General features: G+C 44.1%; 3 protein-coding genes across 3 annotated transcripts in view; 1 reads left to right on the top strand and 2 right to left on the bottom strand.

The window, feature by feature from the left end:
- LOC119164399 (CUGBP Elav-like family member 1-A) overlaps positions 1-7,698 on the top strand; it is a 646,479-nt gene extending 638,781 nt beyond the window's left edge. The window contains exon 20 of the mRNA XM_075871581.1: positions 6,723-7,698. The gene's annotated coding sequence lies outside the window, so the exon portion shown is untranslated. The remainder of the gene's footprint in view (positions 1-6,722) is intronic.
- On the bottom strand, positions 816-9,143 carry LOC142768958 (uncharacterized). The gene is made up of 7 exons (XM_075871613.1): positions 9,040-9,143; positions 8,000-8,157; positions 7,695-7,870; positions 7,178-7,237; positions 7,047-7,106; positions 6,711-6,984; positions 816-4,248 (listed from the first exon to the last, which is right to left on the bottom strand). Exons 3-6 carry the CDS (start codon positions 7,867-7,869, stop codon positions 6,842-6,844), a joined length of 438 nt encoding a protein of 145 aa, XP_075727728.1. The 5' UTR covers position 7,870; positions 8,000-8,157; positions 9,040-9,143; the 3' UTR covers positions 816-4,248; positions 6,711-6,841.
- Positions 9,144-9,778: 635 nt separating this feature from the next.
- On the bottom strand, positions 9,779-11,736 carry LOC142768245 (uncharacterized). Its single transcript, XM_075870196.1, has 4 exons — positions 11,599-11,736; positions 11,233-11,283; positions 10,911-11,140; positions 9,779-10,799 (listed from the first exon to the last, which is right to left on the bottom strand). Exons 1-4 carry the CDS (start codon positions 11,734-11,736, stop codon positions 9,779-9,781), a joined length of 1,440 nt encoding a protein of 479 aa, XP_075726311.1.
- Between the last annotated feature and the right edge of the window lie 2,659 nt (positions 11,737-14,395).

The raw sequence follows: 14,395 nt of genomic DNA, 5'->3' as shown, positions 1-14,395 counted from the left end.
TGGCCCAGATAACTTTAGCCAGAGTTTGAATGTATGTCGGTGCGCGCTACGACGCCGCTCTCATATGCATGTTGCTTGCATTAATTGGGATTGACATGAAAACCGAGAAAAGTATGGGGGTTGCTATTTGTAGTAACTATGTTGTAAATGTAAAGAAAGAAAAAGAAAATTTATCAAAAAAAAGAAAATCTGCGGCCTCCGAATAACGCATCCAATGCTCTACACAGTAATGGTCTACCAACAGCTACAGAAACGCCAACACTGCTTCGCTGGTAAACCGTCCTTATTTGAATGTTGTGACCCCATGACATTATAGAGTTATAGTTTAGCGTTAGCGTGTTGTAATCCAATACCGTTACCGTGCCGCAAACGTTCCTTGGGCGCAGTGCCTTTCAGTTTGCTGGAATAGCGTTTACGTGCTCCAGCCATAGAGAAATAAAGGTTAAGAGTGGACACTCCCGTAGACCCCAGCGGCCCAATCGACCCTAGCACACCTAGTGGTTGGTGAGAGCAAGTGGCGTGCGCTTCCTGTTTCGGTTTCACTGGCGCAAATTTTGAATTACTTTGCATAACCGACGTTTGGCTATGACGAAAGTTTATGATTTCAGACCACTATTCATCGCCCAAATGGATAGTTTTTGTAGGTCGTTTTGATTTAGCGATTCCCTGTTTTTTGTTCAGTGGTTCGTGCGAATCGGTCGTGACATAATAAAAAGAGATGCAGGTAATGATAATTCACTACGGTTTTATTCATCGCGCTTGTGTTTTTCTTTTGGAACAAGTGATCAATGTATATATCAGTCAAAGAGACAGAGTATCCGTAATGTTTTATTCAAAGGCAAGGTAGAGTCTGAGAATATAAAAAGCACAATATGACAAAGGTAGACAACAAATGCATCTCGCCTTACAAATAAATTGTAACAAATACAGAGAGAACACAGACAACGCACACATCGCTAGAGTTGGCAGAAGCCGAGAAGCTGGTGAAGTATGACACACCGGGCCAGTGGGTAAGTAAGGATCTATGGCAAAAACACAGCGCACAATGCTGATGAAGAAGGAAGTGACATATACACAGCAATGAAGTCTCGAATCACGCCTGGGGTTAACCGAAATAATGCATATAAAAAAAGAGCACACAGAAACCACACGACACAATATAGCAGAAAGGCAAAGGTGCAGTGTGCTGGCTGTGCTTAAGAAGCTAGTCCAAAATGAAAAAAAGCAGACTTGATGCCTGCTTGTCCTCAGAAAGGTAGGGCTTTGCAGCTTGCTCACTACGTGAAAGACAAATTTTATGCTACAACACTGGCAGGTTTTGTGGCTTTTGTTATGCGTCGCCTTCATCAAAAACTTAAGATCCCAAGTGATTTGCGTCTGGGTGTTGCTGTGACGCTTGCAAGCTAAAATAGATTGGAGTCATCACTTATCCAGAATTGTGGACCATAATTGGTGCTACGAGAGCGGTATTACAGGGCTAATAAATAGCAGAAGGAAACCACTTTGGCTCATTATTTTTCACAAAGGCTCTACATCGTACGTTATCACTCAAAAGATATATATAAATAAAATAGCAGCGTCCGCAGCCCCATCAAACGCTACAAGTTTGAGTATTCTTTTGAAAATTTTGATGGGCGAGATGAGGAGGTTGATGAGAAGCTAAAATACGAAAAGCGTGATAACGTGAACCGTGCCCACTTCATACTGTGTTCCTTACCCGCTCGAAGACATTTCAACAAGCGGTTTTGTTATCGATATATTACTTGAGCTGGAGAGAAAGCATACACAGTGACCAAGCGAGCCACAGTAAAGTGTACAGTTCGCCCGCATTTGCTACAAAAATACAGACAGGATACCCAACATTCTTTTTAAGGTTATGCAAATCACTTCGAGCGAATACAGTGTCGCTACTCCTCATAGCGGGTAACCTAAACAATGTATGCAACGAAGGAGTGGCTAGTCCAGTTGAGCTGAATATAAGCATATAAGACCATAATGAAGTCTGCTGTAACGAAGTAATAACATAACAAAGCTATTGCAGGATTCGGCTCAACTCGAATACTTTAGTGTAAACCCGCCGCTAATTGCTAACCTTTGAACTTGTCAAGCTGTATGCCTGAGATTGAAGACTGGAACCTAACCCTATCTAAGTTTCGGTTCACAAAACGCACATGCCAACATAAACGAACCCGGCAAAACATTTTCAGAAACTTCGCGCGACACCCAGCAGAGCAGAAATGAAAATCGCCAACACTTGACAGATGGTGATACAAAACAACGCACACTTTCAGGTGATGTGCAGTGGCCTCAATTATGGCGAGAAAGTGAGATTCAAGTTGTTGTACGTATGCAAAAGCTGCTTCTGATGGCACAGCGAGATTCCCAAAATGTTTGCTGGGGACGTGGTATGCTTTGAGCATTGTGAAATACTGGTGGGTACCCTTAAGCGTCTCACTGTCGTCTTTCAGTAACTGTGGGCAACTGCAACCGTCACATGCATTCCGAAGGAAGTGTTTGATGAGAAAACCAGCTACATAATATGCAGCGGAGTCATCGATAATATGGGAGTGAACGTTTGTCGCAAGTTCAGAGAGATCGTCTAGAGCGGGAAAGTCGTCAGGCTGTGGCTGTGCACACTCCTCATTATCCACAAGAGACGCACTGGTGAGGGAGAATGGCGAGAGCTGCTCCTGGAGGAGGTCACATTCATCATCTTTGAGATTTCCGTATTCTGACAGCTTGAAGAGTTTTCTTATGCAGATGTGCTTCAGGCCACAAATAAATTGTGCTACATTGGGGTTGGTGTTGCAACCCTGTTTTTGCCTAATGTGGCCAAATATGTTCTCCAGAGGATCCTATTGAAGCCTGCGTGTTAACAGGTATTCAAAATTGTAATTTTTGGAGAGGTCGTCCCATAGTTGACAAATTGCCTGAATTGTAATTTGCCAACCTACGATGGTTTGTGGTTGACGTCTGCCAACAAACTGCCATGATGCAATCCAGGGAAGCTGGCCTCGGAGGAAGTCAATCAGCTCTGAATCATTTTTCATGATTGCATGCCGCAGCTTTTGCGAAGTTCTTTTTTTACTCGAGCTGTTCAAGGCATCGAAAATCCTGTCCATACGATCACAAAATTGAGCTCTAGTGATGGCCGAGGCAGGCAGCACCTTCGCATACACCAATGTCGTGATAGCAATCGAAACTGATGCACTGAGGACCTGAGTTGCTCTGCTGACCTTCATATTAGAAAAAGGTTTCTGATGAACGTGCCGTTCAGTCAACTTTGGAGCCAATCGCAACCGCAACTCATGTGAGGATTGGTAAAGGCTTACAATGTGCGACCAGTTAACGATGTCATCCCCAATGTATAACTTGTGTGCTTGGACATCATTGCGCGTTGTTTTAATTAAATGTGGAACATCAAAAATGTATTATACCCGCTCACCATTAACTTCAAAAAAAGGCTTTGCTACAGTCACTCTTAGTTGGTTAGCGAGACTTACATTTGAACTGCCCTGGTCACAAATGACTGCTTTCAATGCAATACTAATGCTCCTAAGCTCCAAAATGAGTGACACCAGCAAGTTATGCATAACAGATGATGGTGTTGATGTGTGCCCTATAGTAAAAGCAACCGGTTGAACCACTTTCTCGAAACGCCAACAAGAAGAAAAACCAGTGCTCGATCAGCGATGGTTGAAGTGCGATGAGTGCCATCATCTGTAAAACCCTGGACAACGTCTCTTGCAGCATCATTGTGCGAATTCTTTTTGAGTGCTATTTCGTCGAAAACTAAAGCGCACACTCGGTCCCGTTCATTCCAAGCTTGAGTATTTGTTGCAATGGAAGAAAGGATTCCTGGAATTATGCCTGGAGTCATCTTTACATTAGCTAGCCACCTCCTTAATGAACGCCGGGAGGGCAAAGAAAAATATGGAGCCAGAAATCGGTATGCTCGCGGACCTCGAAAGTTTAAGTGAAGAGCAAATTTCTTGAACCACACGGGAAACCGCTTGCCCTTGCGTTTGGGCCTCAAGCGAACATGTGCAGAAAGAAGCTTAAAAACCTCCTCGGTGACGTGCGGTCGGATAACTTCAAGGGCCTTTAAAGTCGATGACGGTGCTTGGTGAGGCTGCCTCCGCAGTCTTTTGATAGTTTTCCGCTGTGCTGCTACTTTGGCTTGCAGATGTTTAATGGTTTGCTTGTACTTCATTGATGGAGACACTGTCGCTGGCACACAGGAACGCACTGCAATAAACAAAAAAATGGATGTAAAAGCGAAGAACAACTAATCCCATACGTGCACTTTCCTCGCTCTTTCAGACCCAAGGTGCACAACTTTCTGTGGTGCAAAGTTTTCGATTCCACTACCTAAAAACAAACCATTCACAATGTTGACAATGCACAAAAAAAATAAAGATCACTGAGAGCCCACCCTTACATTTTGTAAGTGCACACGTAGTGTCCTTTTGAGGATAGTTTCCTCAGAATGTCCTAAACATAAAATAGCACATTAAAAACAGCTGCAATAAAAACATAGACCCATGATAACCCACATACGTTATCAAGGGTCGTCAACGCCCCCCTTGGTTCTCAACTGACATAAAAAAATTGCGGAATAAAAAGAAACGGTTGTTCCGTCAGGCAAAGCAGACTAATTCGTTTGCCCGTTGGCACGTGTACAAATCTGTCCTTTCCGAATACAGAGCAGCTATCAAGGAAGCCAAGCGCGTTTTTCTTAATAATACCCTTCCCTCAATTCTTTTAACCAACCCTTCTAAGTTTTGGAAAACTGTGAAACCTAGGGAAAAGAAAAACATTTCGCTTACGAACTCAGACGGGCAGCCAGTTCGCTGTGAAGAGTGTTGCATTGCATTAAATGATTTTTTCGTTACTTCTTTTTCAAGTTGTTCTGCTTCTGCGTTGCCACAAATGCCTAGTCGTGATTTTTTACCTATGTATCCTGTTACCGTTGATGCCGTTGGAGTGCAAAATTTAATTCACAAGCTTAAGTTATCCTCTTCTTGTGGCGTAGATGAAATCAACTCAAAGTTTCTAAAAAACACTGCATTGTATTCATCAATTTACTTGTCCCTAATCTTTTCGCAATCTATTCAGACCTCCACTTTGCCACTTGACTGGAAAGTGAAGAAGGTGGTCTCTCTGCACAAGTCTGGTAACACACAGTCTCCTCTCAATTACAGACCAATTTCCCTAACCAGTGTTCCTTGTAAAATGTTAGAACATATAATTTACTCCAACCTTGTCTCTTTCCTAGAATCAAACTCTTTTTTTACTCCCTACCAGCACGGATTCCGAAAAAGTTACTCATGTGAAACCCAACTTCTTTATTTTACTAATGACATAGCATCGGCTTTAGATCGCGGCTCACTTGTGCATTGCTTTTTTCTTGACTTTCAAAAAGCTTTCGATAAAGTACCTCACCAATTACTCCTCCTGAAAATTAGTGCCTTAAACATTGACCCGAACATTTTTAAATGGATTGAATGCTTTCTGACTAATCGCACTCAGTTTGTAACAACTAATGACTATAACTCACCTCTTTCTAAAGTAACATCCGGCGTACCCCAAGGTTCCGTATTAGGCCCTTTACTTTTCTTTATATATATTAATGATCTCCCCGACAGCATTAACTCCACTATAAGGCTATTTGCAGACGATTGTGTAATTTACCGCGAAATAAACAATGAATCAGATAACTAATTTCTACAGTCAGACCTTGACACTGTCTCAACCTGGTGCAATAAATGGCTTACGACTCTCAACTCTAACAAATCTAAATGCATGTCAATAACCCGGCGATCTATTTCTCCCCCCTGTACCTACAGAATTAACGCAGTTCCCCTCCAGCGTGTCTCTTCATATAAGTACCTCGGCGTTTACATTACCAACAATCTATCTTGGCACACGCATGTTACCTACATCTGTAATAACGCTAACCGAACGCTAGGATACTTACGCCGCAACTTTTCTCGCGCTCCGCTGTACCTCAAACTTCTACTATACCGATCACTAATTCGCCCAAAGCTTGAGTACGCGTCCGCTATATGGGATCCCGTGCAGCAAAATTTAATCAACGCGTTAGAATCTGTTCAGAACTGCTCAGCTCGGTTCATTTGTTCTAATTATTCCCGTACTGCTAGCATATCAGAAATGAAATCTAACCTTGACCTGCCCAATTTAACTGTCCGGAGGAAACTGGTGCAACTGCATTTTTTTCATAAGATATTTTTTCACAATCCATCAATGAAGCGAGACCTCATTTCACAACCGTCATACCACTCATCGCGCATTGATCACCAGCATAAGGTTGCCATTCCGTTTTGCCGCACCAAATTCTTTTCAGCAGCCTTCTTACCGAAAACAGCCGCCGATTGGAACCACCTTCCCTCTTCCTTTGTAACAATAACAGACCCTTTGTTATTCAAGACTGCAATTTCTCAGCAATGTTTGTAACTATACGCAGTTTCCATTATCTATCCTTGTCTTGTATGTGCTTGAATTCTTACTTATACATTTTTAGTTGATTTATGTTGCCTTAGTGATTTGTGCATCTGACACTTGTTTCTTTTCTTTGTCTTTTTTCTTGTCTTTATTTCTTTGTGTGTTATAAAATGTTGTACCCAACCCCTCTGTAATGCCCTACGGGCCCTGAGAGTATTCTAATAAATAAATAAATAAATAGTCACCATTTTCTCTAGGGCACTCAGGCGTGGAGCTGTTGGCGGAGACGTCTTCTGGAGGGTTTTGTGAAGCTTGTTCAGTGCCTCGGACAGTGCTGTCTGAACAATCTTGCGAACGGCCTGCGGAAGTCTCTATATCAATCCACCCTGGTGTTGAAGTGAACATACAACTTGCCGGTCACACAAACTCCTTTTGTGACAGCTGAATGACTGGTTAAGGTTTTCTCCGGCAAGACGAAGTCAGCGGAAATTCTTTCACCAGCTACAAGGGAGCTGCCACCTGCAGAGGTTTGGTCAACAGTCAATTTCGGTAAAAAAAAGAAATCGCGACACTGAACGCACCCTGTTCATAGGGGCACCTCAATATGTGGGAGCCGCTTTTTGAAGCCTCTACCGCAGGTCCTGAAGAAATGAAATTACGACAATGTATCAGTAAGAGGCTTAAAATAACACAAACTGAAGCTCATCCGCACCTTGCAGTGCAGCTTCTGCAGCCATGTCACAGTCACTACTTGAAGCGACGCTCAGAGAACCTGCATATATGTGCAGTTGGTACAAGTTACAAAGCCTGTAGCATGGGGAAACTTAAACAGCTCTTTCAAACGTATAAATTCGTCGAACGTGGAAGAAAAGTGAAGGCACCAACTAGGAAACAAGTAATTTGTGATTTTTGGAATTATCAACAGTGGCAGCTTTCACTGATGAAAGGTATACGTACATGTGCACTCAGGCTTGAAGATAACGTGAAATAGCCCTTTAAAGTCTTTTAAAACAAGCTGAGCAGGTCAAGAGCATCAAAAAACGACAGAAATGTAAAGCTGCTGTTAGGAAGGTAATAGCCCACAATTCACAAAATTTAAGACTTTCCAAGTGTTACTTCTATAGTGAGGCTTCTCCATCGGCTACAAAGATCTTCACGGTTGACTGTCGCCACTGATTCAATACAAGTGGCTGCTATTGCACATATTTGAGTTTCAGTTAATCACTTACATGGTGCAGCTGGTTGCACACTGGGAACAGCCATTCTTGTAAGCCTTGTGTGCCCAGGGTCCATGAAACTTTGAGCAGTAAAATGGTCGCTACAAACCCTGTACGTTGCGTACAATAGGCTGGCCGGCTTACTAAGGAGATCATCGCGTCGAGCATACTGCATCCATGCTTTCATCCTGCATTGGCAATGAACTATCAGCTGAAAGGGGAAGTGCTTGAATAGTGATTTTTTATTGTTACCCTCACTGAGCAAGTACGAACAGTAAGCCTAAAGACATGCAAACCATACAAAAGCTTTATCACACCTGCCGTCCCGTGGTATGCGGAAGAAACTCGTCCCAGGCTTCTTGTGGGTTCTGCCATTGTTGAAGCACCACGATACTCAGCAGTAGCTGCCGTAGCTTGGACCGCCGGACGGCATGGCGTCAGCGCGGTCAGAAAATGTTAGTAAGTGGATGCTTCGCTGTCAAATTACGAAAAAGATATGTGCACGTCATAAGTGTACCAACAAACCCCTTTGAATTATTAGCTAATCGATGCACAATACAAAACCAGTGATACATCTCTGACCCATAAAACTCTGACTTGCAAAGATATACGTCAAGACCACGTACAAAGATCTTCAGAAGTTTCCAGGCCGCTATTCCTTGTAATGCAATGGTATCGCGGCCTGGGAACTTTAGAACACCTTCGTACGTACGCAGTATCAGCAGTACCTTGGGAAGAAAAATCGTAGTTGAAATTTATGCGGTAAAATTATATTGGAAACGTCAAAAAATTTGTGAGCAGCTTGCACTAGTGGCACAAGGCTAGCGAAAAAACGAAGATGATGGCCACTTGGCTAGTCCAGATTTGCCTCCGGCACACCAAGAATTATTCGTGTTCCGAGCCTTTGGGAAACTCGTCGTGAAGCATGCGAGGCCCAGCGAATGCTTCTCAATATTTTGCACCGAGCCTATGACCTAGCTGCCCAGCTACGCTCAGCGCACAGACGCTCGCGTCCGTGGCAGACGCAGCACGCGTCGCCTCGGCTTGACGCCGTGCCGCCTTTGCTATACTGCATACGTTGCACAATGTTCCCGTCTAGCCGCCGCATAGAGCCACAAACTTTCTTTTTAGCGAACCTCCCAGTCCTTACAAGCTTCAGAAAAAGGTTACAACTGCGTGAATGAGACGCCACGTAAGAAACAAACTCGCACACTCGAAGCGCAACGTGTGTGTGTGCATCTTTCTATGTTTGTTGCATGGTGTCTTATTCGCGCAAGTGTAACCGTTTTCTGAAAAAATTACCCAACAAGACCAACGACATGTCATTCAACAAGCTTCGCTTGAAAACGTGCCTCACCTGTTATCTCACGCACGAAAACGCCGACGCAGCCGACGTTGACGAAAGCGACGAAAGCTTCTCGCTGTCAGTCATGCATGGGCTTGTCTATAGTGAACTAGAAGTACTCTAGTGGTGCGACCGGCCAGGCTCTGGCGCCAGCCTTTCACACGGATGGCGCGAGATGGCGCCACTGCTCCATTTCCTAGGAGCTTCGGCTGCGTTGACCGGCCGTCGCTGGCTCCTTCTGAGTTGTAGCTATGGTCAATTCTAACGCGCGTGTTTGCTTCCTGGCTCATGCAAACGTAAAATTGCTAGGTTAGTTATTGCGTGGCTCAGCGGTTTGTATATACATAGTTTGGCCAAGAATATATATATATATATATATATATATATATATATATATATATATATATATATATATATATATATATATATATATATATATATATATATATATATATATATATATTACCACACGCGCTAATAACATTCGCTACAAAGCGATTGCTCATCACCATCACAAGCTTACGGCGCGCTTCTACTATAGTTTTGGTGCTGGCTTATTACATAGAAGGTCATGGTAAGGACACAGTGCTCAGCATCGAAAATGAAAACAGGAACATCTTTTTTATTGTGATGGTTGGAAGAGTACAAAAAATACAAAATAACAAAATAAATTTCACTAGTTTAACAGCTTTTCAAAACTATTACGAGGATTCGCAAAAAAGAAGACACGTGAGATGGACGTGTGCAGAACTTAACATCTACTGAGCTTTAGGTGCTTGGCTGATTCTCGTTTTTTAGCACTATTCTGGTTCACGCTTTTAGTTAGGAAATGCAGACGAGTAGTGATGTAAAAAACGATGACCTCAGCTGCAATGCCTTCACAATGGTCACGACAACCCAGCCCATTTTTTTGCTTTGCCTTAACTTCGCTTAAAATGTCGAGTATGCTATCAGCGGGCAGCTCCAGCAAACTGAAACACGTTGTGAAGGCTTTTTCTAAATCATGAACAAACTTAAACAACAGGCTAGACGGATAAAGCAGGCCACCTCTGTCTTTCATGTGTGTCAATTGCGCAAGGTGTTTGAGACTTTCAGCAGACTCCTTTTGCATTAGAAGAAGTTTACGGCACTCTTCGCAGCCAGACTTCAGTAGGCATTTTCTAGCTACATATCCTGCTATATAAAATGTTAGCCGGTTGTCACTGGCAGATATAATGCATGACGCATGGTCTGGCGCACTCTGTGGGAGCGAGCTCTGCACGGCAGCTACATTGTCACTGTTTATAAACTTGTCCATTAAGCGCTGTTTACCAGATGGAACATTTTCAGCACCTGAATTTGCGGGTAGAAGGGCATGGAGCACTGCAGGCTCACAGTTTCCCTTTGAAGCTGAGTGAGCAAGATTGTTGAAGCTCAAGCAGTTGATAGTGCTAATAAACTGCTGTGGTGTTGGGTGCGTGTTACATCCAGACGACTGCCTGACAATGCCAAAAACATGCTCAACAGGATCTTGGCTTACTCTAGATGTCATTAGGTACCTGTAGCCTAGTTTCTCAGTGAGATACTGAAGCAAAGAAAGCACACTTGACACTGTCACTCGCAGCCCAGCTGCTGTTGACTGGCTCGGGAATCCTTTCTGCCCCTTCGTGTGGTCTTCCCATGATGAAAGATACTCCTGAAACGATCGCAGCTTCTCAACACTTGCTGAACTTGGGCGCAGCGCTTCAGCTGGAAATCGTGAAGTCATCATTTGCACAAGGTCATGGATGATCCTGTGAAATGAACAAAAGCAGGATGAATCTGTGTTTGTGAGCAAGAGTCAGACTGTCATATGCAAGGTGAAAGGTGCAATCGCAATAAAACCACAATGTGATGACACTTACTTGAAAAACTTTAGTGTAGCTGTGATGTCACCACAGGTATCTTCAATTCCTGACTTGTACAGCTGCAGACCATGAATCACTTTTTCTCCGAAAAGCTGAAAAGCTAAAGATACTCTCATCTTTTCAAAATTGTTGGGGTTCGTGTGGCTTCCGGTGATTCCATGCATTGCCTGCAATGTGACACTGCAACCATCCAGTTCCAAGGCTTTGCGTACGAATTGTAAAGAAACCTGAAAGGAATACCAAAGTGAGAAACTGTTAGAAACAAACAGATTGTATCAATAAAGTTGTACAGCATGCTTGGTGATCAAAAACAACTTACCCGGCCCTCAGGTGTTTCGTAGTCCGACCTTAGTAGTCCATTCCTCAGGCACTTAAATAAGTGAGGAAAGTCCGACAGAAAATGGAGTTTGCGCGTTGGGTCCACTGGATGCAATGTGCTGCATTTCGTTTCTGTCAGTGATGCTTTGATGCCCATCACAGACCACATTTTCCGATTTCAAGTGGCACCATCAGACGTAATGAAATCAACCTTGAGTCCGGCCTTCTCAGCTAAAATGACGGCTTCAAGCATTATCTTCGTCAGCAGGTTCCCATTTATGTTTCCATGAGTCGCAAATGCAGCGAGTATTTGCGTTCATTTGCCAACAAAGGGCACAAAAATTATCACCATACCGTGATCACAGACACTGTGCTTATCTTTGTCAGACGTAAACTGTCCCAAGTCAACGAAGCCATCAATGCGGCCTTCACTGTTCACTGAGAGGTGCTCCGAGAGTTTCAGTTCATCAATGATGAGTCCTCCATGGCATAAAAACTCGTCCATAGTGCAAGCCTTTGCTTCAGCACATCAAAGATTTTATTGCTAAATCCAAACCCAGTTCTGTAGCATTTTAAATATTTGCGACGCGTAGTCTTACTGGGGAGAACTAAGATTTTTTCTTTTCTCAAGTGCTCATACAACCTTGTACTTTTCAGCTTCATAATCAAACATTCGAGCACCCACTCATTTGAAAATATCATGCCTTTAGTACTCTTCCGTGAAGAAGCTTTGAATATGTGGAGAGTTGCCTCACGCTGCTTCTCTGGTAGGAGAGCTACTTTTGCATTGAAATCTTCTTCTGCGATTGCCACATTCTTGGCAAGCATGACACTCAACTTTTTCTTAAGCACACATGCCTGATTTTGAAGACGTGCTGTCTTCTTCTTTTGTTGCGTCAGTCGTGAAGAAAGGGTTTTCTTTACAGGCAGGTCTACACGACAGTTAATGTACGACTTTCTTGTCAGTAACGCTTTCCTAAGGGACTTGCATTCTGCACAACTTGAGCCTGCAAATGAACAAACAATGCATACGTTAAAATCACACCCCTCAATACCTGAGGCAATGTGGTAATGTTATGGGCATCCTAATGCACTTTACGTCTACTTACCTTCAGAAGAAACTTTTCCGAAGCAGCGTACGCTGATCACGGATCGTCCAGCAGTGTTTGCTTCAGCTCGATGATGTGCGGTCAGCCGAGAGGAAAGCGGCTTGAATTCTTGTTTACACATTGCTCCCTTGCAGACAGGGCTTTCTCGAGCTTCTTCCAATACGGATGTGGCCTCAGCAAGGGATTGCACGGGTTTCTCTTGACACAAAACACCTTGATAGAAGACTTGGGCTACAATTTTTCCTTCTGTGGACATAAAGCACACAGCTTTTTCATGAAAAATATCCAGTTTTGTACGCTTGCTTATCACTGTCGTCACAAATATTAGATCGCAGTGGCCAACTGCTTCTATACGACACCAGTAGTTTGCAGGAACTTCAAGTGTGCGAATAGCTTCAATTGAAAGTCGCGCACTAGTGGCAGCATTAAAGTCCATGCCTTCCATTTCACCGCCGTCGCACACTTCGTCAGGTGCATCAGGCCTGCGCCGTTTTCTGCTTGCGCCTTCAGGAGGTTTGGCTGCTTTCCTTCTCTCGGGTCTTTGCTTGGGCGCAGCGACGGAAAGGTACGCTGGACAACCTGGCAAAAGCGTTGGCACGGCATCAGGCACCAATGACGGTTTTCCTCGGGGAGTGCGCACTTCACAGCCATTTATCACGTGCACATATTCGCGCAGAATATATCTTGGCTCGGGCTCGAAGTGATGTTCGCACACCGCTGATGTTTCGGTCAGAGGCTTGTCATCCCTCCGGAGGTTACGCTCCCACACTCTGCGGAGATCGCTTCTCTAGGAGCTGCAAACAACGATGCCTTCGGGGCGCCCGGGTAGCCGCTTCGGCAACCCGGAGCAAAACAGTGTGAATCCGTCCTCCGCTTCGACATGTCACGAGCTACATGTTTGTTGGTACGGAATACCTGAACAGGTAAAGACAGCTGCTCCACAACGGTGCGTGCGAGAAAATGCAGAGCAGAGTATACCGGTACACGTGCAGTACAGTAGCTGCAGACAAAGCGATACGCAGGATACCGGCAGACGTGCTGAACTAACGCGCTGAATCACCAAGTGACCGCGCCTCGCCTAGGAAAAGGCGTAGTAGCGCCACGAGAAACCCTAGCGGCGGTCCGTGGTATTTCCGACCGCCAAGAGAGGCGGCGTGGCCTGGCGGTCGTGCCACTAGAGTACTTCTAGTTCACTATAGGCTTGTCGCTGGGTAGATGGTGTTTATGACAGTACGGCTGAAGAAAAATAATCGCGTAAAGTGTGTTGAATAAATTGTTTTTATGTATAAAGAACATACCGAATTTGGGCGTATAATTATTATTTTGTAAAAACAATTCTGTTGCATTGATTATAACTGTTTTTTTTGCGCTTGCGTCCTCTGACGTTTGGTGAGAGCACTAGTTTGTTACGTAGTCGTGACGCACTTCCTGAGGCCAGGTTTTGCGGAGTGTCCGCACTTGTCTTCTTCTTTCTCTATGCTCCAGCCGGGATTGTGGTGCCACCTTGCGGAGAATAAATAAGTAGAAAAAATGAGAGAAAAAAAAGAAATTAGAATGTGTGTATCACCGCGCGAAACGTTTCTATTTTTAGTAATAATAAAAGGAAATAATATAAAACATGCACCAAACGCGAAAGTTTTTATAGTGCCAATTTGTTGCATCGAGCTTCTAGTTAGGCCTAGGTGCGTTCGAAATAGGAAGTCCTCTCACAAACTAGGCTGTGTAATCTGTAATACTCGGTCTGTTTTTCGTAATACTCGGTGGTGCGGGCCGGGCGCGGAGCGGTGACTCGGCTATTTTGGCGAGTAGCTGTGGCAGTTGATATGGACACGGCACAGTAGGGGTCTTTTGTTAGGTAACGGACTTCTCACTGCCAGCTTTCAAAGCGATGATGTGTTGCTCATAGCGATCTTTAGTTACCGGCTGTCAGTGGCGACGGTTGCGAATAGCTCTTGGAACAAAACACCAGTGGCCCTCAGCAACATCTACGATCGCCAGAAGCCTGACTCACTGTAACCATGCACATTAAACAATGACTGAAAATGTTCGACGAGG

The sequence above is a fragment of the Rhipicephalus microplus genome, chromosome 8 (genome assembly GCF_043290135.1).
Source record: "Rhipicephalus microplus isolate Deutch F79 chromosome 8, USDA_Rmic, whole genome shotgun sequence".
NCBI lineage: Eukaryota > Metazoa > Arthropoda > Arachnida > Ixodida > Ixodidae > Rhipicephalus > Rhipicephalus microplus.
Note: the sequence above shows the minus strand (reverse complement) of the source record. Positions and strands in the feature narration are given on the sequence as shown.